This window comes from Danio rerio, chromosome 5 (genome assembly GCF_052040795.2).
Source record: "Danio rerio strain M-AB ecotype USA chromosome 5, GRCz13ab, whole genome shotgun sequence".
Taxonomy (NCBI): Eukaryota; Metazoa; Chordata; class Actinopteri; order Cypriniformes; family Danionidae; genus Danio; species Danio rerio.
Window position 1 is genome coordinate 27137180 of NC_141025.1, and position 25367 is coordinate 27162546.

At 35.0% G+C, this 25367-nt stretch overlaps 3 protein-coding genes and 1 long non-coding RNA gene across 8 annotated transcripts in view; 2 read left to right on the top strand and 2 right to left on the bottom strand.

Moving 5' to 3' along the window:
- The window catches only part of LOC147843983 (uncharacterized), a 49620-nt gene extending 36261 nt beyond the window's left edge, over positions 1-13359 (bottom strand). Inside the window, exons 1-2 of the long non-coding RNA XR_015491242.1 lie at positions 13259-13359; positions 12121-12295 (exon numbers count right to left, since the gene is read on the bottom strand). This is a non-coding gene — a long non-coding RNA (uncharacterized LOC147843983). The remainder of the gene's footprint in view (positions 1-12120; positions 12296-13258) is intronic.
- ela3l (elastase 3 like) lies at positions 25-7316 on the bottom strand. Of its 2 annotated transcripts, NM_001024408.1 has the most exon segments (8): positions 25-122; positions 1091-1243; positions 2353-2498; positions 2586-2722; positions 4863-4991; positions 5161-5258; positions 7001-7089; positions 7172-7218. In NM_001024408.1, coding segments are annotated over 6 exon segments (606 nt in total). In that variant the 5' UTR covers positions 5184-5258; positions 7001-7089; positions 7172-7218; the 3' UTR covers positions 25-104.
- On the top strand, positions 9788-19028 carry bco2l (beta-carotene 15, 15-dioxygenase 2, like). 2 transcript variants are annotated; one of them, XM_087252997.1, is made up of 12 exons: positions 9788-9911; positions 10895-11066; positions 11533-11744; positions 11856-11947; positions 13587-13689; positions 14593-14724; positions 15658-15818; positions 15903-16070; positions 16150-16284; positions 17184-17366; positions 17451-17561; positions 18394-19028. In XM_087252997.1, exons 1-12 carry the CDS (start codon positions 9872-9874, stop codon positions 18508-18510), a joined length of 1626 nt encoding a protein of 541 aa, XP_087109123.1. In that variant the 5' UTR covers positions 9788-9871; the 3' UTR covers positions 18511-19028.
- Positions 19029-20195: 1167 nt separating this feature from the next.
- Positions 20196-25255, top strand: si:ch211-214j8.12. Of its 3 annotated transcripts, XM_087250824.1 has the most exons (6): positions 20196-20365; positions 20466-20520; positions 20757-20991; positions 21069-21235; positions 23297-24405; positions 24497-25255. In XM_087250824.1, exons 3-6 carry the CDS (start codon positions 20775-20777, stop codon positions 24885-24887), a joined length of 1884 nt encoding a protein of 627 aa, XP_087106950.1. In that variant the 5' UTR covers positions 20196-20365; positions 20466-20520; positions 20757-20774; the 3' UTR covers positions 24888-25255. The 3 variants fall into 3 exon arrangements, with proteins under 3 accessions (XP_087106950.1, XP_087106951.1, NP_001091661.1); XM_087250825.1 differs by lacking the exon at positions 20466-20520; NM_001098191.1 differs by lacking the exon at positions 20466-20520 and having other exon boundaries at positions 20212-20397; positions 24497-25153.
- The last annotated feature ends 112 nt before the right edge of the window (positions 25256-25367 follow it).

Here is a 25367-nt window from a genome sequence, read left to right on the forward strand (position 1 = left end):
AGGAAAACCAAAACGAATCCCTTGTTGAGTCATTATGCTTTTATTTACTTTCTTCTCTGTGTGTTGGTTTTCTGGTATTAATATAACGACATCCTCGTTTCTTCTTAGTTGTTCATCATGACCTTCCAGAAGCAGATAGAAAAAGAGATTATTAAATCATCACATGCAGATCTTTCTAATATAGGTCACAGGTTCATGCATTACATTATTACTGTAATTAAGAGAGTCTAACTCAGGGGTCACCAAACTTGTTCCTGGAGGGCCGGTGTCCTGCAGATTGTAGCTCCAACCCTAATCAAACACACCTGAACAAGCTGATCAAGGTATTACTTGGTATACTTGAAACATCCAGGCAGGTGTGTTGAGGCAAGTTGGAGCTAAACCCTGAAGGGACATCGGCCCTCCAGGACCAAGATTGGTGACCCCTAGTCTAAGTAAAAAGCAATCACATCCTCAAAAAAATTGTAAATTTGGAACATTTTCAGTGTTATTGCTGTGTTCTGATTACTTCGCAGCAAGAAATATCACTGCTGTTTTATTTCAGTTGATCCACTGAGCGAGAGGGGTCTGGATGACTTAGTGCAGTCGCAAGGTGAGCAGCATGCAATGCTTTTTAAAGCCCACCCCTAACCCTACCCTTCACCGTGAAGTCACAAGCTCCAATGAGTGCATTGTGCCTGACATTGCATCTCTGAGATATGCAATGTCAGTTTGGAAATCCAACTCTGCATCCAGATACTATTGCACTGAGCAGCCATATTGGACTCAGAAGTCATGGTTGAGTTAAGAAATGTTTCTATTTAAAAGCTCCTACACTGGGATCTCTGAATTTCCACCATTCAAGTCTATGTAACTGCTGGCCTTGACCGCTTGAGATTCATTCAGCATTATTTAGGCATTTCATTCAGGCTTTCTTGCCAAAGAATCACATAATTCAGAGTCTCATAGCCCTAAGTAAATTTTCATGTTTTCATCTCAAAATTAAGGTTTTGCATGAATACATCCAATGATCAGGGATTTGTTGGCCCAAATGGCTTTAGAACTCCATTATGAATATTAATTATATATGCTAATAAAGCACCATATGTACCTTGTCAACCCAGTCAGTGAAAGAAGACACGCGGGTGAAAACAGTAGGCTTCCTAATAGTGTTACAGCCCAAACCAGACACAAAGCTGGCAATACCGTGGACCTCCCAGATGCCGTCAGAGTTCTTGCAGTTCAGAGGACCGCCGGAGTCTCCCTGTTGAAGGTTTACAAAAAGTTATTGACACTGAACAAAATAGATATTTTATTTGAATTAGACTTTTAAAATTGACTTGAATTGGGCTTCTTGAGTGCTATTCCAACTGGTTAACATTGTAAAAAAGATGGCTAATGTGTTTCCACTTCCTTCCGCTGCTTAAAAAGGGAGACAAAACATCCCATGTATGGTCACTGTCACCACGTAGCAAGCTGATTTCATTTTTTTATTTTATATTATATTATATTATATTATATTATATTATATTATATTATATTATATTATATTATATTATATTATATTATATTATATTATATTATATTATATTATATTATATTATATTATATCATATTATATTATATTATATTATATTATATTATATTATATTATCATTGTCAATATATACACACCTTTTTAAAGAGCAGGTAGTTTGACTGTTTACTTTGTTATTTATTGCAGAAAAGAGCTTACTTCATTGTGAGTTGCATCAAATAACAAACTAAAAGCAAAGTTACTGGAATAGTGAACATTTAAACATAACATAGCATGATAAGAGCTACTGAATTTTTCAGTAGCCACTAGGGGGCAATCAAAATGTTTTTGGATTTACATCAACAGTAACCATTTACTTTCATGGAATCTATATTTCCTATTATAAAAGTCAATGGTTACTGGTTTCCAGTTTTCTTCAGAATATTTTATTTTATGTTCAACAGAAGAATGGCACTCATAAAGCTTTAAAACTATTTGAGGGTGAGTAATTCGTGAGTACAATTTCATTTTTGGGTGAACTATCCCTTTTAACAACTCATGGGGCATATTTGATTTAGCCAATTTATAGACTCAAATGACTGCTGTCTTCACAATTATATTATAATATTGTATTGTACAAATATAATATTGTATCTAAAATATACTCATCATCAGCTGTTCACATTTTCTTAAAAAAGCATATACAATTTGCCTCTCAATATTTAGAACATTGTTCTCTCTTAATGAGTTTCCATAAAGAAGTTGCTTAAAGTTTCTTTCTAAACTAATAGATGCCTCACAAATAAAGATGCACATGACAATTAATAAATGACCTCATAAGGAATAGCTTTACTCACATTGCATCCAGCGACAACACCATCTCCACCAGCGCAGACCATGGTCTCCTTGACACTGGAGCCCCACCAGTCAAACCTGGAGCAGGTGGCGTGATCCACAGCGGGCATCAGAGCCTGCTGAAGTCTGTCAGGAAGAGCACCACCAGCTGGGACAAAACCAAAGTATGTTGGTTAATACAGTGTACTAATATTATGTGCATGATGTGTCAGGTTTTGTGTGCAGGAGTACTCACTGGAGAGTCTTCCCCAGCCTGAAATATAGCAAGGGTAGTTGTTTGGGAGGACATCGCCAGGAGCAGGAACACAGCCCAACTGAATAGTATCACTCAGTGTCACAGGCTCAGCCAACTTGATCAGGGCAATGTCGTTTCTGAATGAGAACAATTGCAACAAAAAAAAAAAAAAGGAGGTTTGTTTGCACTCATTGTGTTGACGTCCACAATCAGTGTCACAAAATAAACCCAAGAGGTTGATCAGGACAAGTTATTATGTGAACACGGACCCTAAACACTTTTTCTTATATTTTATGAATATGTTTTTATCAATAACCAAAGTATAAAATATACAGTTTTTTTAATGCTCAAAATCACAAGAATATAAAGTAAAGTTCATGTTTCATGAAGATAATTAGCACTTGTCCAACTGTAAAATAACAAAACTTTATTAATGTATCAAACTTTAAATGCAAATTTCTCTATATATTCATTTTTTTGAACCCTCAGTTTTTCAAAAAGCTGTTTCTCAGCCAAATATTTTCTAATAAAAACAAACCAACAACATTAATGGAAACATTTATTCAGATTACAGGTTATGTCAAATCTAAATTTCCAAAAATTGCCAATTATTGGTTCTGTAATCCATCCTAAATATGACATTTCACAAAATATAATGTTTTGGTTGCACTTTCTATGAAGTCTGTATGCAATGCTCTATACAGATTTTCTGAAAGCATTACAATGCATACATAATTCCTTGTAAGCAACCTGTAGTTGTGTAACCACTTCATGATATGTTTTGAAGCATTCAGATGCAAAAGCTTTCTCAGTTTTCTCAGGCTCCTGTTTGTATGTTCAGTATTTTGATGAAGAATAGCTTCTTTTCAATGCATTTAAAGTCAAATAACTGAACATAAACATTGGAGGCTGAAAAAAAAATGCATCATTTAAAAAAAAAATCAGACAGCACTTATAGATTATGTATTGCACGAATGGGGAACATATTCACTGTTAACTATGAGTTTTGCTTCACAATGTACTGCTTGTTAATGTAATTGTTGTATCAGTTGTGGTAAGGGGAATGATTGTGGCATGTTCAATCTGGTCATGCAGAATAAGGCAACTTATTAGTAAAAGTATTAGTACCCATATGCAAGTTAACAAGCAACTCGCACTGAAAAAAATAATTTAAAGATGATTCTTGGATGTACAATTTTTTTTTTTTTTTTTTTGTTAAGTGTAAATTATTTATTTGGGCTGAATTTAAAAAAACAAATTAAGTTTTACATTACTAAATTTAATTAGTTTGTTTTAAATAAACAAATAAATTGTTTGCAGCAATTTGGCAGACAATTGTTTTTAGTGTGTATGCCCTACCATATTATACACAAGTTATAAAGCTTTTTATTGGTTTAAACATGACTTTGCATTAAGTTCCTTAACATATAGCACTATATTGTTTACATTTTTAGAAAGCAACATCAAGATATGAAACTAAATTAAAGCTTATAAAGGGGTGACGCAGTGGCACAGTAGGCAGTGCTGTCGTCTCTCACCAAGAGAGTCGCTGGGTTGCTGGTTCGAACCTAGGCTGTGACAGAACCTGTTTCTGTGTAGAGTTTACATGTTCTCCCTGCGTTCGCGTGGGTTTCCTCCGGGTGCTCCGGTTTCCCCCACAGTCCAAAGACATGTGGTATAGGTGAATTGGGTAGGCTAAATTGTCCGTTGTGTGTGTGTGTGTGTGTGTGTGTGTGTGTGTGTGTGTGTGTGTGTGTGTGTGTGTGTGTGTGTGTGTGTGTGTGTGTGTGTGTGTGTGTGTGTGTGTGTGTGTGTGTGTGTGTGTGTGTGTGTGTGTGTGTGTGTGTGTGTGTGTGGATGTTTCCCAGAGATGGGTAGCGGCTGAAAGGGCATCCACTCCGTAAAAATGTGCTGGATAAATTGGTGGTTTATTTCGCTGTGGCGACCCCAGATTAATAAAGGGACTAAGCCGACAAGAAAATGAATGAAGCTTATGAATACATTACCTATATGCTTATAATGCATAATAAACACAGGCTTCATGAAAGTGAGCTAATATTTCCCATGAATGTGTTCTATACGCTTCACTAGCCAACAAAGTTTAAAATTAGGTGAATAGAAATATTAAAACTAATTACCTTTAATTTAGAAAATGATCAGTCAGTTATATGAGCATGTTTGATGGATTGCCCTGATATAATAACTAATTGACAATCCATCTTTAGCTTAATTGTTAATTAATTAAAATGAATGAAAATGAGAATATCTAAAACTTACCCAAGAGCAACAAACATTGAGTTCCATTTCTCGTGTACAATGATCTTCTGTGCGCTGATGGTCTGGGATCCTTCCTCATTTACTGACAGGTCATGCTTGCCAACTAGCACTCTGTAGTTGCGGCCAGAACTATACGGGAGAGAAAATATATATGAGATTTTTTATATTTAAAATGAGATTAGTATCCAGAAGTTCACAACACTAATCTGAAAAGGAGTTACTACTAATGAACTAATGAATTTGTCACTGACTAATGAAGAAGAATATATGAGATGAACACTGGGCTGGACTTTTCTACCTGATGCAGTGAGCAGCAGTCATCACCCAGTTTTCAGCAATGATAGATCCTCCGCAGGTGTGGTAAAATGAGCTTCCACTCTGATACTGCAGAGAGACCTAATAATGGGACACACAATGAATATATTTAATAATAATAATAATTCCTTACATTTATATAGTGCTTTTCTAGACGCTCAAATCGCTTTACACAATGGAGGGGATCTCCTCATCCACCACCAGTTTTTTGAAAGACATCCAGGGGTTTTTAACGAACACACAGTCCACATCAATATACTGGGATGTGACAATCGATTTGTGTTGGGACAACATGAATGAATTAAGTTAACTTAACACTTTTAACAAATTTATTTGAACATAAAAAATTAAGTTGTCCCAAGGAAATCTGTTGTGTTGTTGTAGCTAATTTTAAATAATTAGTTTAAAGGAGCAAAAATAAAAGTTTTTTTTTTGTTTGGGAAATATTGTCTTGTTTTCAGAAATAATGTCACAATTAAGTGAGTTTTTCCCTAAAATAAGTTAAATCATCTACCAAGGTAAATAAAATAATCTTGTTTTCCTTTTGAAACAAGCTTATTGTACGCTGAAAAAAAATCAAGCAGTACTTTATCAAATTAAACATGTATCTTTCATTTCAGTTTAATATTATTTGTTAAAGTAATTTAACAGATAATTATTTGTTACTTGTTATTTGTCAAGTAATTTAAGTTCAAAACACAGTTTAATATAAATGTTTTTTTTTATTAGGAGCTCAACTAAGAAAAATTTGTTTTGACCAATTTTAAGATTACTCACACAGGTTAGTGCATGCATATTAAACAAAAACTCAGTCATGAACTTAAAAAATATTTAGCAAATGATTTCTTTTTCATTGGCTCAAGTAATCAAATTTAGCTGAGAATTTAAATTAATTGACTTTCTTCAACAAGACAAATATGCTTTGTTCCAGGTTATATAAAATTGCTCTCATGGAGATAGAAAATATTGTTTAAGGCAAATTATTTATTTTTCATTGGATCAAGTGATAAAAATGTAGATGTCTATATTACCCCATTTTTTTTAAAAACTGGATGAATGAAAGCTTTTTTCCAGTGTACTTACCCCACTGACAGACTGTTTTGCTTGAATTATGTTAATTACTTGGGTAAAAATGTATTCCAAATGCAGGAATGTAATGAAGGGAGGAAACAGATGCTAAAATTGTGTGGAAAATAAGACAGACCAACACTTTCTCACAGCAATTTTTGATTTAGTGGCAAATTCATATGTAATTTGTTTGACCTAATTTGTACAGTTTAGTAGGATTTTCTAGTTGGTTTATGGGTGGTAAGGAAAATCGTTTTTCATACCAATTTTTTTAAAAAAATTGTACGACTGAACATATGTATATAGCCACTAATCTCTCAGAACTGAAAATTTAATCAACAATGATAGTTAACCCAAAAATAAAAATTCTGTCAACATTTACCCTCCCTTTACTTGTTCCAAACTGATTTGACCATCTATTTGTTCTTTCTTTCTTTTTTTTTCTTTTTTTTTTTTTGTTCATCACAAAAGAAGATATTTTCAAGAAAGCTGAAAAACTGTAACCATTGACTCTCATAGTTCTATGGAAGCCACTGGTTAGAGGTTTCCAGTTTGATTCAGCTTTCTTTCTCATGTCTTCTTTAGTGTTCAACAGAAGAAAAACTCATAATGGTTAGAAAACACTTGAAGTTGAGTAAATAGTGGGTAAATCCATTTTGGGGAAAACTAAGTCTTTAAGTGGCAGAGTTTGACAGAGGTAGAAATGACATGGATTTAGAAATAAAGAATATTTTTAAAAATGTATCGGTAAATACCTGCCAGGGCCAGCTGTGAGGTCTTGCTTCCTCTCCATTGACCACACGAGACATGAGAGGCTCAATGGGTGGTTTTCCACACCCAAAGGCTGCAGGAGAAATTCAGATTACTATTTTTGAACTCATGATAGAACAATAACTCTAAGCAGTTCTGGTGTGCAAAAGTCTTACCGCTGGCGATGAGCACTGATGCTAGGATGAGGGCGAACATGTTGACTCAGGTCCGCAACAGTGGCATCAACTGCTTTTTAAACCCTCTCTATCTGTGATGTCACATTGACCACACAATATTCTAAACAATATTGCTGAGTAGTCCACCTGTTATAGCTGGAAAAACAATTATCAGCCTTTGAACAGCTGCTTTCCTTGAAACCTTTCACATGGCCTTTAAGCACAAACCTCTGACTTGACTAGTTCTCTTGATTTATATATTAGCATAAGCATACAGTTCTAGACTATTTAGAATTCCCATAAGAAAGAGATCAACCATTGAAAGAAAATGGGTTTTCATTTTTAATATTTACCTCAGGCAGTTGGTGTGAATCTTCTGCCATTAGTGCAGGTTCTCAAGGTGAGTATGATGAATGTCAATTATTTCTGTGCAGTATTTTGAAAGTTTAATAAACGTAATTACTAGATAGAATGTATGACAATCTAGCGTGTATACACTACCATCCACAGATTTAATACTCTTCAATACTCTTCATTAATACTTTATTAACACTCTTCAAAGTTGCATTTTAATGAGAAATGTTATTAATGGTAAATGACTAAAAGATGGAAACCTGTAATCGTTGACTTACAAAGTATTTATTTTTCTACTATGGATGTCAATGGTTACAGGTTTTCAGCTTTCTTCAAGATAACTTATTTTGTGTTTAACAGAATAAAGAAACTGATCAAAGGTTTGGAACCACTTGAGGGTGAGTAAATAATGAGTGTATTTTCATTTTTGAGTGAACTATCCATTAATTATTGAGAAAAGTAGTGCTATATTATATCTTTGGCCATTTTAAAAAGCCTATTGACGATTTAAAAGAATAGCATTTATATAAAATATTTAGCTTTTGTCACACATCATCAGCTTTATTTAATGCAACAATCTATTAATACACTAAAGACACTCTCACTTTTGAATACAAATGAAAATATTACAGCTCTCACAGACCCAAATTTAGTACTATATATCCCATGGCATATGGGGTTTGTGAATAATTATTTTTCTCTCTTTGAATAATGTTACATTTGAATGTACCTGTGGTCTTGTATGAAGGAGGTCAGCAGATGGCGAGTTCTCAGAGAAAAGAGGTTAGCAGCAGGATTGACATACGTCTGTGTTGCTTTTTTTGGCTCTGAAAATTAAGCAAAATTGTAATGCTTAATGAGCACATATTAGTATGTGCATTTACATTTATGTGTTTCATACATTTAACACACACACATAGTGTCCTATGATAAAACACATGTATTGCCCAGCTTGTGTTTTATGATATCTCACCATTGAACCATAAAAATGTGTGTACATTCTTATAAAAATATTAATTCATTTATTCATTTTTTTCAGCTTAGTCCCATTATTAATCAGGGGTCGCCACAGCAGAATTAACCGCCAACTTATCCAGCATATGTTTTACGCATAACTTCCAGCTGCAACCCAGCACAGGGAAACACCATACACTCTTGCATTCACGCACATACACTATGGCTATTTTAGCTTATTCAATTCACCTATAGCATATGTTTTTGAACTGTGGGGGAAACCAGAGCACGCGGAGGAAACCCACGCATACATGGGGAGAACATGCAAACTCCACACAGAAATGGCAACATATTCAGCCTGGGCACACACCAGTGACCTTCTTGCTGTAAGGCGACAGTGCTACCCACTGTGCCACCGTGTCGCCCTTTTCAAAAATATTTTTATGTTAAAAAGATGTTTAGTGTGTGGATTTGAAATTTGTTTATGTAAAATTGCTTGATCTGAACAAAGACACCTTACAGAAACTTTATGGCTTGCTCAAAGCAAAGCCTTTGCAATCTGGGAATTTAAAAGTGTGACTGTTTACTTATGGCTTTTACTCCTAAAACTCATTATTCATCCTCACAGGAACTATTACATCAGATGACCTCATTCAAAGGATAATGTATGAATATTCACCCTTAACGGCCTGCAGAAAACTCATCATCCCACATGGAGATGCTTTAATCTCATCTAGATAACAGGGTGTTCCTGAAATCTGTCAAAGATAAAGGAGACCGGAGAGATCATGAGGTTCTTATTGTGCTGCTGTTGTTCCGTCACCACACTGCTGATCAGTTTAAGGGTTTTGTTATCTCATGGAAAAAATCTCAACTCAAAATTGGCTAGAAGGTAATTAATCCATGCAGATTTGTACTGCTTGTAACCTAATGTTATTTGTTTTCATGACATGATTTCTATCTGTTTTCCCTAAAAGACTAAATGCTCACAGTAATTAACATTTCAGATGGCTTAAATATGAACTACAGCTTGTTATTGTATATTATCAAATATTAAATTCTCCAAATTGTCACCTAGGCTTCCTAATGTTAGTTTTGGTTTATTGAGCTTACTGTGTTTTTGCATTCAATACAAACATGGGGATCAAGCTTTCTAAATAAAATGTGCCAATATGTACACAGCCTAAATATATCTAAATGTAAATAAGTTGTTATCATAAAATACTGTTCCACTTTGGTTCTGTACAAGGTCCAGTTTGCTAGATTTGGCCCATCCCACCCGGTCATGTGTTCATGGGCCGTCCTTCTATTGTCAGGAACTCTTTGTTCATCTAGTCTACTTCTTCTGCTTAGTGTTTTTTTTTAAGATAGCAATCCATAACACCTAAAGTTATGTCTTTATCTGCAAATGATCAAATGTATAAAGTGCCAGGTAAATCTTTGTGTGCTTTACTACTATAGTTACTACAGCTTACTGTCTAAATGTGTTATGTAACCACTTCTCATGCATTTATGTAATGTTTTGCTGCATGGTTGTGCATGCATAGCATTTTGTGAATTTATACCTTCTGTTTGAATTTCCTCTAAGATGTGAAAGACTAAGAAAACTTCTAACTTAAAGATTATGCCATTTATTTGTCTACTTTTGAATTCATTATATGTAGATCAAGGCAAATAAACAGTTATAAGCACTGCCGTAAGCAAAGTTAGCAAAAGTTTTTCTTGTTCTGTTGCCACACTGTAAAACCCAAAATGTTAAGATAACTCAAGCCGTTTGTGGAAACCAATTGCAACAAACCATTTAAGTTCAAAAACTAATTCTAATCAGTTTTGTGAACTTACTCTATAAGAGTAAATGAAGCATTTTGAGCACAGTAAAACTTGATGAATGAAGAGAACTCAAACCAACAGAGTACTGTAAAACTCAATAACTTAAGGCAACTCAAACCGAGAGTAGATTAGAGTACTTTAAATGAACTCCATTTAAATTAAAGTAATGAGGTATTTAATTAACTCATTATTTTTAACACTGTTAAAAACTCTATTCAAATGAGAATATAATACTTTCAGTAAATATTGAGTTAACTGCACTCAATGCATTTGATAAAGTTGACTGTTGGGTTTTACATTGCGTGAACATTTGTACCTTTATAAGAAACCAACTCTAAAGCAGAACTGTTCATTCAAGGTTAAAAGATTTATATCATGACTTGTGATTTACGTTTAGATGATACTTCAGGCAACTTATCCAGCACGCTTTATGTTTCTGCTTTTATCTTCATTAATGCACTTGATTCTGTTTATTTCAGTTGCTCGTGGACTCTGATGTCCTCCAGAACTGCGTACAGTCTAATCATCTGTCACATTGTCTGTGTCGCACCTCTCACGATTTGTTATGGTGTGATTTCTTCACAGCTAACAAAAAACGTCCATCTGGCAGCGGCCTGGAGTTCATCGGTCCTCTTGTCAGCTCTGTTGAGGAGACCCCGGATCCCATCACTACACTCATTAAAGGTCAAATTCCCTCCTGGATCAACGGCAGCTTCCTCAGAAATGGACCTGGAAAATTTGAGTTTGGTGAAAGCAAGTAAGAAGTCACACCTATTATTAACTTATACTATATACTGTGTGGCGTAGTGGGTAGCGCTATCGCCTCACAGCAAGAAGGTCGCTAATTCGAGCCTCAGCTGGGTCAGTTGGCAATTCTGCTAGAGTTTGCATGTTCTCCTCATGTTTGCATGAGTTTCTTCTGAGTGTTCCGGTTTCCCCCACAGTCCAAGGCAAGCACTATAGGTGAATTGGGTAGGCTAAATTGTCCGTAGTGTATGTGTGTGGATAAGAGTGAATGGGTGTTTCCCAGTGATGGGTTGCAGCTGGAAGGGCATCCTCTGTGTAAAACATATGCTGGATAAGTTGGCGGTTAATTCCGCTGTGGCAACCCCTGATTAATAATGGTACTAAGCCAAAAAGAATATAAATGAATGAATGAGACTACATGCTAATTTCGATCTGGTTGTGTTTTCCTTTGTTATTTGTATGCATGTGCTCCTCAGATTCACCCACTGGTTTGACGGTATGGCTTTGATGCATCATTTCAACATTAAGGATGGCCAGGTGACCTACAGCAGCCGATTTTTGCAAAGTGATTCTTATGTGCAGAACTCAGAGAAAAACCGAATTGTGGTTTCTGAATTTGGTACCCTGGCAACACCTGACCCATGCAAGAACATCTTCGCCCGCTTCTTTTCACGCTTTCAGATCCCAAGTAAGCATTACTGGCGACCTATCTATTCACAGAGACAACAGACAAGTACAATGTTACTCAAAGTTAATACAATCATGCAATTTGTAATATTTCTTTGTGTTTGATTATCAGAAACAACTGATAATGCAGGAGTGAACTTTGTTAAGTACAAGGGAGATTTCTACGTAAGCACAGAGACCAACTTCATGCGCAAAATTGACCCGGTGAGCCTAGAAACCAAAGAAAAGGTATGATCAAAAGAGATACAAAAACTTAGGGACACACAAGAAAGTTAAAATAAAGTGTGTTTTAAAAAACAAACTTTAATAAATAAAGAAAAAGTATAGAAGGTAGCATAAAGGAATCAGGCCAGCAAACAATATTTTGTTTAATAGACATCTAAACGTAGACAGCTTGGCTAAAACAAGGCTAAACTTGGGCTGTCAGTGAAAATCTAATAGACATAAAATAACCTTGAACAAGACTAGTTGTCAAATAGACAGTGTTACAAACCCCTTATGTTATTTTAGGGGAATGAGGTTTGACATTTAATGTACAATTAAAATAAATTTCTACAAACAGTGAATAAAGTGCAAAAGACAACCAAAGCAGATATACTAAAACTGTGACTTTTATTTACAATACCCAAAGTGAACAAAAACAACAAGTTCATCAAAAATAAAGAAAAAGAAGGTAAGGCTAAATTATACTATTTACAATATATACAATAATAGGACAAACAAAGACAAGGAAAACAAAAGAGCTGGTAGAAGGAACGTAGGCAGTGCTAAAGAAAAGAAAAGCAAAGCAAAGAAAAGAAAAGAAAAAAAAAGAAAAGAAAAGAAAAGAAAAAAGAAAAGAAAAGAACCCAAACAATATCTAACTCCCCAGAAGGATCTAACTAACTTCATAAATGAAAACAAATTAATAAACACACAAAGAGTCTTAAAAGAACACTCAAAAAAAATATTTATATATTTATATATATATATATATATATATATATATATATATATATATATATATATATATATATATATATATATATATATATATGTATTTACTTGTTCAAAAACTATCAAATTAAAATGAGCTGAAACAACACAATTCTTGAGATTTCATTGGGACAACTTAATTTTTTTTATGTTCAATCCACATAAATTTATAAGTTAACTTAATCGATTTGTGAATGAATTGTGAACCCTGCCTGTTTTACAGTGTATCCTAACTACTTGATCTATTCAATTAGTACAAGGGGTGGCGCTCGCCCCTAACCTAATGTACTAAACATAAGAGTAGTCAGACTCTGTCAGTCTCAGGCAGTCAGATTTCTGTTTATTTGATGAATAGTCTATTTTTTGGCCTAAAGAATGCAGGGTTGAACACAATTCATTCATTTTGTCCCAACACAAATCGATTTAACAAATGTATGTGGATTGAACATAAAAAAATTAAGTTGTCCCAATGAAATATCATGAATTGTGTTGTTTCAGCTCATTTTAAATAAGTAGTTTGACAAAGCAAAAAATAAATACATTTTAAGACATCTTTTAGATTTTTACTGACAGCCCAAATTTTAACCCTGTTTTAGTGGAGACGACTATGTTTAGATGTCTAGTAGACGTCTATTGGACATTTTTCAAAAACAAAAAATGCTTGCTGGTAGACATAAACATGGAATGTGTAGCAATGTTGGATATACAAAATTAAACAAACACTAATGAAACGAAAGTCAAGCCAAATGTACAGCATTCCATCTCCCCCACACAAGTCATTAAGTACTACACATTGTACACAAACAATTACAAACAATTTTTTTCCTAAAATGAACAATAGTTTCTGTGTGATTTTTATCTTTGAAAGGTGGATTGGTCCAAATTTATTGCAGTCAATGCAGCCACAGCTCATCCACATTATGATCGGGAAGGAGCAACTTACAACATGGGAAACTCATATGGCCGAAAAGGTGAGTAGTGCAATTCATAGTGCAAAATGTTCTGTCAAATCTGAATCATCCCACTCCTACACTATATAGTGGTAAATGATTCAGACAGTGTAAATATATTTTGCTTTGGGGTGAAGAAAGTTTAAAGGTGTTTGCATTAGAGAGCACAGAGAAATCACACACAGAAGACTAAGCATTACTTTTAGAATGTGGCTGTCATAAGATGAAAAATGAGGCTTTACTGAGTTTAAACGCTCTGGCATAGTTGTGATATAAACAAAACAGTACTGGCTATTTTTAGAAAGGGGAGGAGCTACTCATTTGTCCCACCCTGTCTTTCTCTCACTGAATAGTGTTGCATGTTTCAAGGCAACTCTAAAGTAATTACTATTGTATCAGTATTGTTTAAATTGTAATAAAAAGTATCACTATTGTATATCAAATTAAAACTGTTTAGCATCACCCATTCCAGTTTAGCACAAATGGCTTTTTGTAAAAGAACACCGCTTAAATAATAAAAAATAATGTTTGTTTTTTTACCAAAAAAATATTAGTTGCACAAACATACAAGAATAAAGCTTCACTGTAAAAAATGCAGGTTTCCACACAATGTATTTATGTTGTCCTAATATAATTCACTTAAGTTAACTAAGGTGAACAAATTTAGGTGAATTGAACAGAAATAGAGCTTTTCCTGAAAAGTCTCAAGAATTGTGTTGTTTCAGCTCATTTTAAATAAAGTATTTGGAACAAGCAGCAAAATTGTGTTGAGTGTTTATTCATTTTTTTTTTTTTTAGTATTGAAAGCACCACAGAGGCACACTTTTTATGATAATCAGCAAATCAGACATGCTTTCCACATTCACCTGAGATATATTTTGACCACAAAAAAATCTACTCCATCCTCTATTTTGTTTCTCAAAGGCTTCTTCTACCATATACTCAGAGTACCACCATGTGAAAAACAGGACGATGATGCTGATCTGTCTGGCGCTGAAATTCTTTGCTCGATTCCTGCTGCTGACCCCAGAAAACCATCATACTACCACAGTTTTGGTATATTTGCCTGCTATGTTTACACGAGTAGATCACACAGTCAGCTCTGCTACTTGATAATGATTATGTTACATCTATATACAGTGCTAACCATAATTGAGTCCATTTTGAAAGTGAACATTTTTTTCTCCATTTCTCAGTGAAATTAGGCAATGTATTTTAGTGCATTTAAACAAAACAGATTTATTAAAAAGATAGATTTAGTAAAATAATATTTTAGTCACCAAACATATGTAGAAATTAAAAGTTAATACAAATAAATTCAAGCAAAATATTGCAAAAACAAGTTACAACCTACAATGTGGTTGCTTCTCATGATTTGTCCTCTTTTTTAAATTTGTATTTAATATATTTCTATAACATTTAAATTTGCGTGTACTAGTTTTTGGACCGTTATCGTAAGTTATTTTGTTAGATGAGCTCCAGATTTGGCTTCAGTACTAACTAATCTAATGTATATGCATAAATATAATATTGTATAACCTCGGTTCAGTTGGCGTGTCTGTGTGGACTTTGCATGTACCCCTGCCTTCGCGTGGGTATTCTCCGGGTGCTCCGGTTTCCCCCACAGTCCAAAGACATGCAGTACAGGGGAATTGGGTAGGCTAAATTGTCCGTAGTGTATGAGTGTGTGTGTGGATGTGTGTGTGGATGTTTCCCAGAGATGGGTTGCGGCTGGAAGGGCATCCGCTGCGTAAACAAATTTGCTGGATAAGTTGGCGGTTCATTCCGCTGTGGCGACCCCGGATTAATAAAGGGACTAAGCCGACAAGAAAATGAATGAATGAATGAATGATAATATTGTATATCATCCTATTAAAATATGAATTTAAAAGAGAGATTTGTGAGAGGTGTACTTATATTTGCCGAGCGTTGTACACGCAAGAAAAGATTTAAAACATTACATTTTTGTTCTTCTTTTTTTGTGTGCAGTCATGTCAGAGAATTACATAGTCTTTATTGAGCAGCCGATAAAACTGGACCTGCTAAAGTTCATGCTGTACAGAATTGCTGGAAAGAGCTTTCATAAGGTCATGTCCTGGAACCCGGAACTAGACACAATCTTTCATGTGGCAGACCGACACACAGGCCAGGTAATGCAGACCTTATCACAACATCATACTGACATCTAATTACTGGCCTTTTAACCTCTGAAATCCATGCTTTCGTCTGAGCAGCTCCTTAACACAAAATACTACAGCAGTGCCATGTTCGCCCTGCACCAGATTAATGCATATGAAGAGAATGGATATCTGATCATGGACATGTGCTGCGGAGATGATGGCAATGTGATTGGTGAATTCACACTGGAGAATCTACAGTCGACCGGGGAAGATCTCGACAAGGTAATGCTTTCTCGATCCATTGCATGTCAAATGGTCAGAATGATGATAATGCTGATAATGCAACGTGTGGCTTTTTCAGTTTTTCAATTCACTGTGTACAAACTTACCACGCCGATATGTACTGCCTCTGGAGGTGAAGGAGGATGAACCCAATGACCAAAACCTCATCAATTTGCCATACACCACCGCTAGCGCTGTGAAAACTCAAACTGGGGTATGTGAGCAAAAGATCGAATGAAGGGGGAATGGAAAAATATTAGAATATATATAAACACTCACACACATATATACATCACCGGCCACTTTATTAGGTACAACTGTCCAACTGCTTGTTAACGCAAATTGCTAATCAACCAATCACTTGGCAGCAACTCAATGCATTTAGGCATGTAGACATGGTCAAGATGACCTGTTGCAGCTCAAACCGAGCATCAGAATGGGGAAGAAGGGTAATTTAAGGAACTTTGAATGTGGCATGGTTGTTGGTGACAGATGGGCTGGTTTGAGTATTTCAGAAACTGCTGATCTACTGGGATTTTCACGCACAACCATCTCTAGAGTTTACAGAGAAAGGTCTGATAAAGAGAAAATATCCAGTGAGCGGCAGTTCTGTGGGCACAAATGCCTTGTTATGCCAGAGGTCAGAGGAGAATGACCAGACTGGTTTGAACTGATGGAAAAGCAACAGTAACCTTTGTCCATGTCCATCCCTTTATGACCACAGTGTACCCATCTTCTGATGGCTACTTCCAGCAGGATAGCACACCATGACGTAAAGCACAAATCATCTTAGACTGGTTTCTTGAACATGACAATGAGTTTACTGTACTCAAATGGCCTCCACATCTCAATCCAATAGAGCACCTTTGATATATGGTGAAACGGAGGATTTGCATAATGGATGTGCAACCGACAAATCTGCAGCAAAATATCTGAGGAATATTTCCTGTACCTTGTTGAATTTATATCAAGAAGGATTAAGGCAGTTTTGAAGGCAAAAGGGGGTACAAGTACCAACCTGGTACAAGTAAGGTGTATCTAATAAAGTGGCCGGTAAATGTATACAATATATACTGTATATATCTCACTTTTTTTTCTTCTTGGTAATTTCAGGTGTTCCTCTACCATGAGGATCTCTACAATGATGACCTGTTGCAGTACGGTGGTCTTGAGTTTCCACAGATAAACTACGCTAACTACAACGCTCGTCCTTATCGGTATTTCTATGCCTGTGGCTTTGGTCATGTGTTTGGTGACTCTCTGCTTAAGATGGATTTGGAGGGAAAGAAGCTGAAGGTAGCATCTTTTAAATGCTTGAGTTCCGCTTGAAAGTTGATTTTAGCTGAGAATATGAGGTTTGATCTGTGTTTTTGGTCGTAGGTGTGGCGCCAGGCTGGTATGTTCCCCTCAGAACCAGTGTTTATTCCAGCACCTGATGCTCAGGATGAGGATGATGGCGTGGTCATGTCTGTGATTATTACACCTAGAGAGGTGAGTTTTATAATGTCATGAATTCCACGTTGTCTTTAGGGCTATTGATGTTCTCTTGTTAGTTATTTATTATTAATAGTCAGGCTTGCATATAGCTTCATTTTGACAAATGTTCTGAAAAGAAAAGGGGCTGAAAATTTGGATTTTAACATCTTTACTGCACTTAAGTGTGTTTTTGGGGTCAGTACTTTATTTTAGGATTCATTATTGTAAGTGAAAATCATATATTAGTGACTCAGTTGTTTATGTAGTAAATCCGTAAAAGGATTATTTACAGTATTTAAGCCCAGTATGAAATGTTGGACTGTGGACACGTCTATATTTCTGTATTACCAGGTTTTTATTAAAAACTAATCATAATGTTAAAATAAAATGCATTGATGAGGTCACATTAGGAAGTTTTCCCCTCATAAAATGATGGTTACATAGCATTCCTCCTAAAATATTCACACATTTTGGTGGCTCTTTTATTTTTGGTATTTAGTTATACAGTATATGTTATTTTTTTACTTTATTACAGTATTGGTATGGTTATTCATATATGACAAGATTTGGTAATAAAATGAAACTAGGCTTTTACTTTAACTGAAGTTAAACTGAAAATGAAGACTTTCTACTGGAGAAACTTTTTACTGGAGAAATATTTTTATTAGTGCATCTACTTTTACCAAATACTTGATTTGTGTTCTTTATCCACTACTAGAAAATTGCAGAAGCATTTTAGTATGCATAAAAAGAAATATATCAGACACAGTTTTTCTTTTACTTCAATATTTTGTCAGCATTCAGTCTAAGAGTTTAGTTTTGACAAGTCATGGTGTATTCTCTTCAGAAAAAGAGCAGTTTCCTACTTGTCCTTGATGCCAAGACGTTCACAGAGCTCGGACGAGCAGAAGTTCCAGTGGACATCCCATACGGCACTCATGGACTCTTCAATGAGAAGAGCTAAACAGAAAATCTATAATTAAAATATCTAATCAAACAATTTCACTCATTTTGATAATTTCCATCTAAACAGGGAAGAGTTTTTTGTAATGGAGTAGTGTTTTTTGTATTATGCCTGATTTTCCTTGGCTGATTGTGAGTTAGTATTGGTACAGTATATTTGGGTGAAGGATCTGTTATAATAGGGCTTTTACTTATGCTTTTTCGAATAAGTTAAGCATGATGTTAATCTATTGTATTTGTATATTCTCTACAGCATTTTTTGTTATTCAAGTGCATATTTTATTCATGTATATTTTATACTTACTTTTATATACATTTTAATAGTTTTACTTTTTTTTTTAAATATACAAATTAATTACATCTGTGAAATTTGTGAAACCCTCGCCTGCAAACCCAGCTCAGTGGATTAGCCATGTAATTCTTTTTTAATAAATGTTGTGCCTTACAATATCTTAATATTATCTGTTTATTGCATTTGTATAACCTTAATTTTATTAAAGTATATTATTTATACCTTTATTAACATTTAAATGTTTGTGGTTTGTGTTGTGGCTGACTCGTTTGTATGTTAATGTTGTTGTTGTTGTTATTGTTGTTGTTTAAGAATTATTATGCATGCATTAGGGAGTGAAAATTTGAACTAAAGGGGTAACAAGTTACTTTAACTTTTTATTAATAAACCAAATTAAAAAATGAAAATAAATCATAATATTTACAAGCAAAAAGGACATTATGTTTATCCCCTATCTTTAATTTTTTCCCTTTTATTTCTGGGTTATCATCAAAATAAATACAGACATTGTAATATCTGATATACTTTAGAAGAACAAAATAAGTCAGCTTAAAATCACTAGATGGCGCTCGTGCTGCATAACTATACATCTACAAAGGTGTCTTGACTTCATTTTCTCTAAACTTTGTCTCAAGAGAAATTCATTTAGCAGAAATACAACATGTAGTTGCATTCCTTACTAATTTGAGTTTGACTATTCTCAACCTCATTAACTAAGACATGACATAACTTATTTTTGAACTGAATAAATCATTCATTTTGTAGGACCATTACATTTAATTAAAGCATTTGTGTATTTTGAAATGAAAATTAAGAAGTAATCAGTTCCAAATTAAAACAGTACAATTTGTATTAATTATTATTTAACTGAAAATCTTATTTTGAATTTACAAAACCCCCCTACCTCCAAAAAATTAAGCAAAACACCTTTAACATCCACTAAACCTTTCAACTGCAGAAAAGACACCTTATAGTAGAAAAGAAAAATTTCTTCAGGTTCTTTGCAATGCAAAAGCCTTTTTCAACACAGTTTTTCACTAACAGTTTATTTTTAAACCCCTTTTTTGTTAGTCTATTGTATCTTTAATGCAGTAAAATGATCTTATTTGCATGCTGCACCTGGCATTTAAAAATGATTATAGCCTATTTTGAACAAATAAAGTACCCTATTTACTGTACATAAATATAACATCTAAACATACGCTATTTAAAATAAAACGGTGTAATAACAATTTATCAACCCGACGGTGAACTTGAAATGCAAAATAAATACAGTGCCAAATCCAATCATATCTTCTACTCCAGGTTAACGACTGGACACAGGTAATCTCCAAAGCACTAGGTGGGGCTCATGCTACACTGAAGCGCTGCTTCACATTTCTACTGCATTTGACACTCCCATTACTTCACATAACGAGGAAAGAAGAACTATAAAATACTGTATTTACACTTTGCAGACATCTCCGTAAACTATTTAGTCATACACAATTGTAGAATTTTATAAACCCGTGAAAACACACTTTATTGCTGGGCGAGGAAACGCGTTGGGGCGTTTAGAGCAAAGGTCTGTTGTGCTGTTCATACAGTAGTTCATTAGTAAGTGTAACTTCACTGTGAATGTTGTTACTGCGTGCTTAATAATATATTTATGTACGGTTTATCAGAGTGTTTGAATGACATTAGACTGAAAGAGGCACAAAGTGCAACTTCAGGCTGTTTGTAAGACATACGTTTATTTACTTTTCTGACGTGACATGCTGTATTTATGCTGTTTTAACTTTCTAGTCAGTGAGCAGTTCGGTTAATTATGCTTTCCAAGTAGTTTTATACAATACCTAGTTGCTATTTTTTTAAATATAAGAACTTCACATTGAAAACTGATCTTTCCAGGTGAGGTGTGGCTCCATAAGCCCACGGTGCTCCATGTCATGATAATTGTCCTTATCTCTTGTCAGTTATTATCAGAGTGAAATATGCCCTTGTTCCGGCAACTTGAGCCCACCCCAGAGAGGAAATCTCAGCGGAAGAAAAAACACTGGACTGAGGATGAGGAGAAACCTTCCACTCTGATTGGCCTTTGTCTTCAAAGCCTGGCCGAGAACATGAAGGAGCTGTGGGCGAAAGATTATGCCCAGAAATACATGGACCAGTATTTCTTCAGATACATCATGGGTCCCTTCAGCTTATTACGTGAGGATTGCAAAGACTTGTGCTTGTTTAATTATGTCTACTGAAGTGTTCATCTTATCTGCATTGTTCTCTTTCAGCTGGTGAACTGTTAGAGGAGCTCTTGTGTATCCTGTCCTCAAGGAATTTGTTGACACGAGCAGCCCTGCACCTTCTTCTCCTCCCACAGCTAAGCAGTCTGTCCCTCGCATCAGCCTGCAGCCTTGTCAATGCCAGCCTCTGCTCTCTTATCCAGATACGCTGCCAGGTTAAACACACACACCTCCTCAACATAGTTTGTGCAAACATAAAAATGTTTAGGATCAGAAAGGAAACACTAAGTATGGCAATTAGATTGGACTTTCCAGTAATAAACAGCAATGCTTGCAAAATAACAGAAAGTGCTCAGGGGTAGCTTAACTAATGTATCAGTGCTCTTTTGGCAAGGGATTCATCAGAATAAACAGCAAAATATTGTATAACACTCATTAACTTTTTCATTTTGTTTTCATTATCAATTTTTTTATCTCTCAATGCTGAATTATTAGTGATTCTTGAGCTGACCTTGTGTCCAATATACAGTGCTCGGCATATATAAGTACACCCCTCACAAATCTCTCTTTTAAATTCATATATTTAATAGGAAGCTATACAATATTATATTTTGTGAAGTACAAATCTGGAGCTCATCTGAAAAAATAATTTACGATAACGGTTCAAAAACGTGTACACCCAAATTTAAATGTTACAGAAAAATATTAAATACTAATTTAATAGAAGAAAAATCAAGATAAGCAAAAAAATTGAAAAATTTAGTTGAAATACTGTAGGTTGTATATTTTTTTTGAACTTTTTGAATTTAATTGTATTATCGTTCAATTTTTTAAATATGTTTGGTGACTGAAATTTGATTTTAGTAAATATATCTATTTAATAAATAGATATATTTATTAAATAGATATATTATTATATTATAAAACAAAATGATTGTTTAAATGCACCAAACTACATTGCCTATAATCACTGAAAAATGGAGTAAAATTTTCATTTTCAATATGGTGTGAACTCCATTATGCTGAGCACTGTATTATTTTAGTATTGTTTAGATATTCTGATGAGTAATTAGTAAATAGTGTTTAAAACAAACTCCAGATGCACCTGATCTCTGTTACCCTAATGAAAGAAAGTGTTTGCCTAAACGTTTAGGTGCAGTGTCAAGGAAAAGCCATGTCAATAAATGCTTTTTAATATATTTTTTTCACATTTTCCAAGTGCCTTGGATTTATTTTTGCTGTTTAGCAAAATAATATCAATTTAAGTTTTGATAAAGCTTTGGTTATGTGTGATCAAAATGCATTTATTGTCACACAACATGTTTTAAGTTGGTTGCACGCAAACAATGTGACACATACTGTGCAGAATAAGCCATTTCTAGCTGATTGAATATGTGAAAGTATAATATGTAAATATGTGAAAATCACTGTTAGTTCAATTCTGATGGTCATATACGAGTAGGAAAATGACAAAACATTTACATGGATAGACTACCGGTTAAAAGTGTGGGGTCAGGTTTTTTTTCTTGTTTAAAAAAAATATATATTCTGTTCATCAAGGCAGCATTTATTAAATGTAAAATAAAATAAAATTTTTAATTATTTATAAAAAAATTAAATAACTGCTTTCTTGTTGTATGTAGTTTCAAATAAAATTATTACTCCAGTCATTATTGATTTTATTACTATTACAATTATTATTAATAATAATAATAATTATTATTATTAATATAAGAGTGATTTGTGAAGGATTATGTGTCTCTAAAGACTGGAGTAAAGAGGTTAAAATTTCATCTTTTAAATCATTTTAATAAATTATTAAATTAAATTATAAACTTTTTTGAACAGTTATTTTATAGTGCAATAACATTTCACAATTTTACGATTTATAGTATTTTTGATAAAACAAAATGCAGCTTTGGTAATCAGGAGAAGCTTATTTTAAAACATTTAAAAATCCTACTGACCCCAAACATTTGATCGTTAGCGTATTTGGGAAATATCAGTAAACCAAAAGATAATAACATAGCATAATATAGCATTATAATTACATGCAGTCTCTAATGTTACTGAAGTTGCATTTATTTGATCAGTAAAGTAGTAATATTGTGAAATATAATTACAGTTTAAAATAAATGTTTTCCATTTCAATATATTTTACTATGTAGTAAATGCTGTGGTGGAAACTGTGGTGAAATTTTCATCAGCCTTCTCCTCATTGTTACACAATCTTTCAGAAATCATTTTAATATGCTGATTTTTCTTTTTGTGCACAGAATCTTCAGTCTCTGGATCTTAGTGGTTCACAGAACATTTCTGCATCTGTGCTGTGTGAGCTCCTGGGCAGTCAACATCGCCTCCGTTCCCTCTCCCTGGCTGGAACCCTCTGTGATCAGAAAGTGATGTCCGTGCTTTCCCTCCAGTGCCCCAAACTGAAACACCTGGATGTGTCACGGTGTCTGCACCTCACCCCTGCAGGCCTGCTCCCTCTGGCCTACCGAGAAGCCCATGTCAACAGCACAAACACCATCAGCAGTCTGCTTGCTCTGGATATCGGTTTAGCAGAGAACGAGGGAGATGCCGTATCTGCAGTCGCGTTTCTTCTGCTTAGCTTGCCTGGTCTTCAGAGGCTGGCAGTGGAGGGACTGGGACAGGCTTGTGTTCTCATATTAAATAGGGAGTTTGAGGGGACTGAGGAGTTCACTAGTCGAGAAGGAGTGCAATGTCTTAAAGACTTGTGGGCAAAGAAGACACTGGATGGCAGGAGTTCAATGAGTGCTAACGGAGAAGAGAGGTTTACCTTGGAAGGAAAACTAGATGAATGTTTATCGTTAGACGAGAGTGAATCTAGGGTAAATGAATGGACAGGGACTTCAAAAGAGTGTGATGAAAAAGTTAGGAGTCACATTGTAAGTGATAATGTGACAACATGTCTTAAGGATGTTCAAGGACTGTCTTTAGACACTTTGGAGGCTGTAGGGAAGGTCTGCCCGGAGCTGCGTGTCTTGTCTTTGGATTGTCTCCAGAATATTGTTAATGCTGACAGCTTCGAACATGGAGCCGTTTTAGCCAGAGGACTTGGAAGATTTTCTGGACAGTTGAACAGCCTTTCTCTACAGTTTGCTGGTTTTCTGTCTGATTTGGTTCCAGCGCTTCAAGCAGCAGGTTCAAATTTGCTTTCCCTTTCCTTGGAAGGCATTAAAGCAGACGGACACACTGCTTTTCTGGAGCTCATTCGTGCCTGTCCCAGACTCACCTCTCTCAGCATTCATTTAGATCCACCCAACAGTAATATGGATGAAGATGATGAGGATGAGGATGCTGAAGACGAAGGACGTCTTTCTAATCTACCATGCATTCCTCACCTCCGTTCTTTGACACTACAGTAAGTCAAATGTTTTCATTCTGCTAAACCCTTTACCATTATACTGACTATTCTGTTTATTCTTTTCTGTCCTGTGTCCATTTTCCTCAAGTTTTTCCCTGGATGAGCGGCAGATGAAGCCGCCATTGTGTTGGACGTCTTTAAAGGATGTTCTATGGGCTCTACTTAGGGGTGCATCACTCCTACAGAAGCTCTCTTTAATCGCTGTTCCCTGTCGACTGGACCCTGTGTTCAAACTGGTCCTGAATCATCCGGCCAAACCCCTCGACGCTCTGGACAATCCCCCACTGCAGTGCCTGAGATCTGCTAGCTTGAACCGCTCAGATATCACTATGGACACTGTAGTACATGTTGTAAACACTTGCAGGCGCTTATCCTGTTTGGATTTGAGCGGCTGCTGGGAAATGAGTTTGAGCAATATTACAAAGTTACAAAGCAAGACCAAAAGGAGGCGCCATACGCTGCAGATAACATGGACATGAGACGCAGGAGGAAAAGGCCCTGATGAGACTGAAAAAGTGAGATTTTGATTCTATTTTAGATTTTTCTATATTGTATAAAATGTGTTAATCTCTACGCTAAGCATTTCCAGTCATGTGTTAAATGTGCATAATAAACATTATTGATTTAGGAAAACACATAGCCACAGTTAATGATGTGTTTACTACAGTCTGCACTGGCCATGTTTTAACCAAAGGTAAATGTTATGCTAATGTTGCAATATTAAACGTATCTTAGTGTTTCTTTATTTAAAGCACACTTTTTGAAAATTATCAAGCACTTTATTATATTTGAACACAGTTTTTTATGCAAAAGCAAAAGGTAAGAACAATTAAATAATCTTATTTAACATGCATCTGCTCTTTTATTAAGACCTTAAAGCCATTCACTGTTTTTTATGTTACCGAAAGATGAGTTGGTGAAACATTGTTTGTTTAAAAAATGGTGATTAATCACAGTAC

Bases quoted from the DNA above. Each gene is read 5' to 3' on its own strand.
- bco2l (XM_087252997.1), top strand. From the start codon at position 9,872: ATGTCTTTATCTGCAAATGATCAAATGTATAAAGTGCCAG. The intron at 11,745-11,855 runs GTAAGCATTACT...TTTGATTATCAG, and splicing joins TTCACGCTTTCAGATCCCAA to AAACAACTGATAATGCAGGA. The intron at 17,562-18,393 runs GTGAGTTTTATA...TATTCTCTTCAG, and splicing joins TGATTATTACACCTAGAGAG to AAAAAGAGCAGTTTCCTACT.
- ela3l (XM_087251978.1), bottom strand. From the start codon at position 7,211: ATGTTCGCCCTCATCCTAGCATCAGTGCTCATCGCCAGCG. The intron at 2,723-4,862 runs GTAAGTTTTAGA...GTTCTCATTCAG, and splicing joins TCAATGTTTGTTGCTCTTGG to AAACGACATTGCCCTGATCA. The intron at 2,499-2,585 runs GTGAGTACTCCT...GTTTTGTCCCAG, and splicing joins AGGCTGGGGAAGACTCTCCA to CTGGTGGTGCTCTTCCTGAC.
- si:ch211-214j8.12 (XM_087250824.1), top strand. From the start codon at position 20,775: ATGCCCTTGTTCCGGCAACTTGAGCCCACCCCAGAGAGGAAATCTCAG. The intron at 20,992-21,068 runs GTGAGGATTGCA...GTTCTCTTTCAG, and splicing joins GGGTCCCTTCAGCTTATTAC to CTGGTGAACTGTTAGAGGAG. The intron at 21,236-23,296 runs GTTAAACACACA...TTTTGTGCACAG, and splicing joins TTATCCAGATACGCTGCCAG to AATCTTCAGTCTCTGGATCT.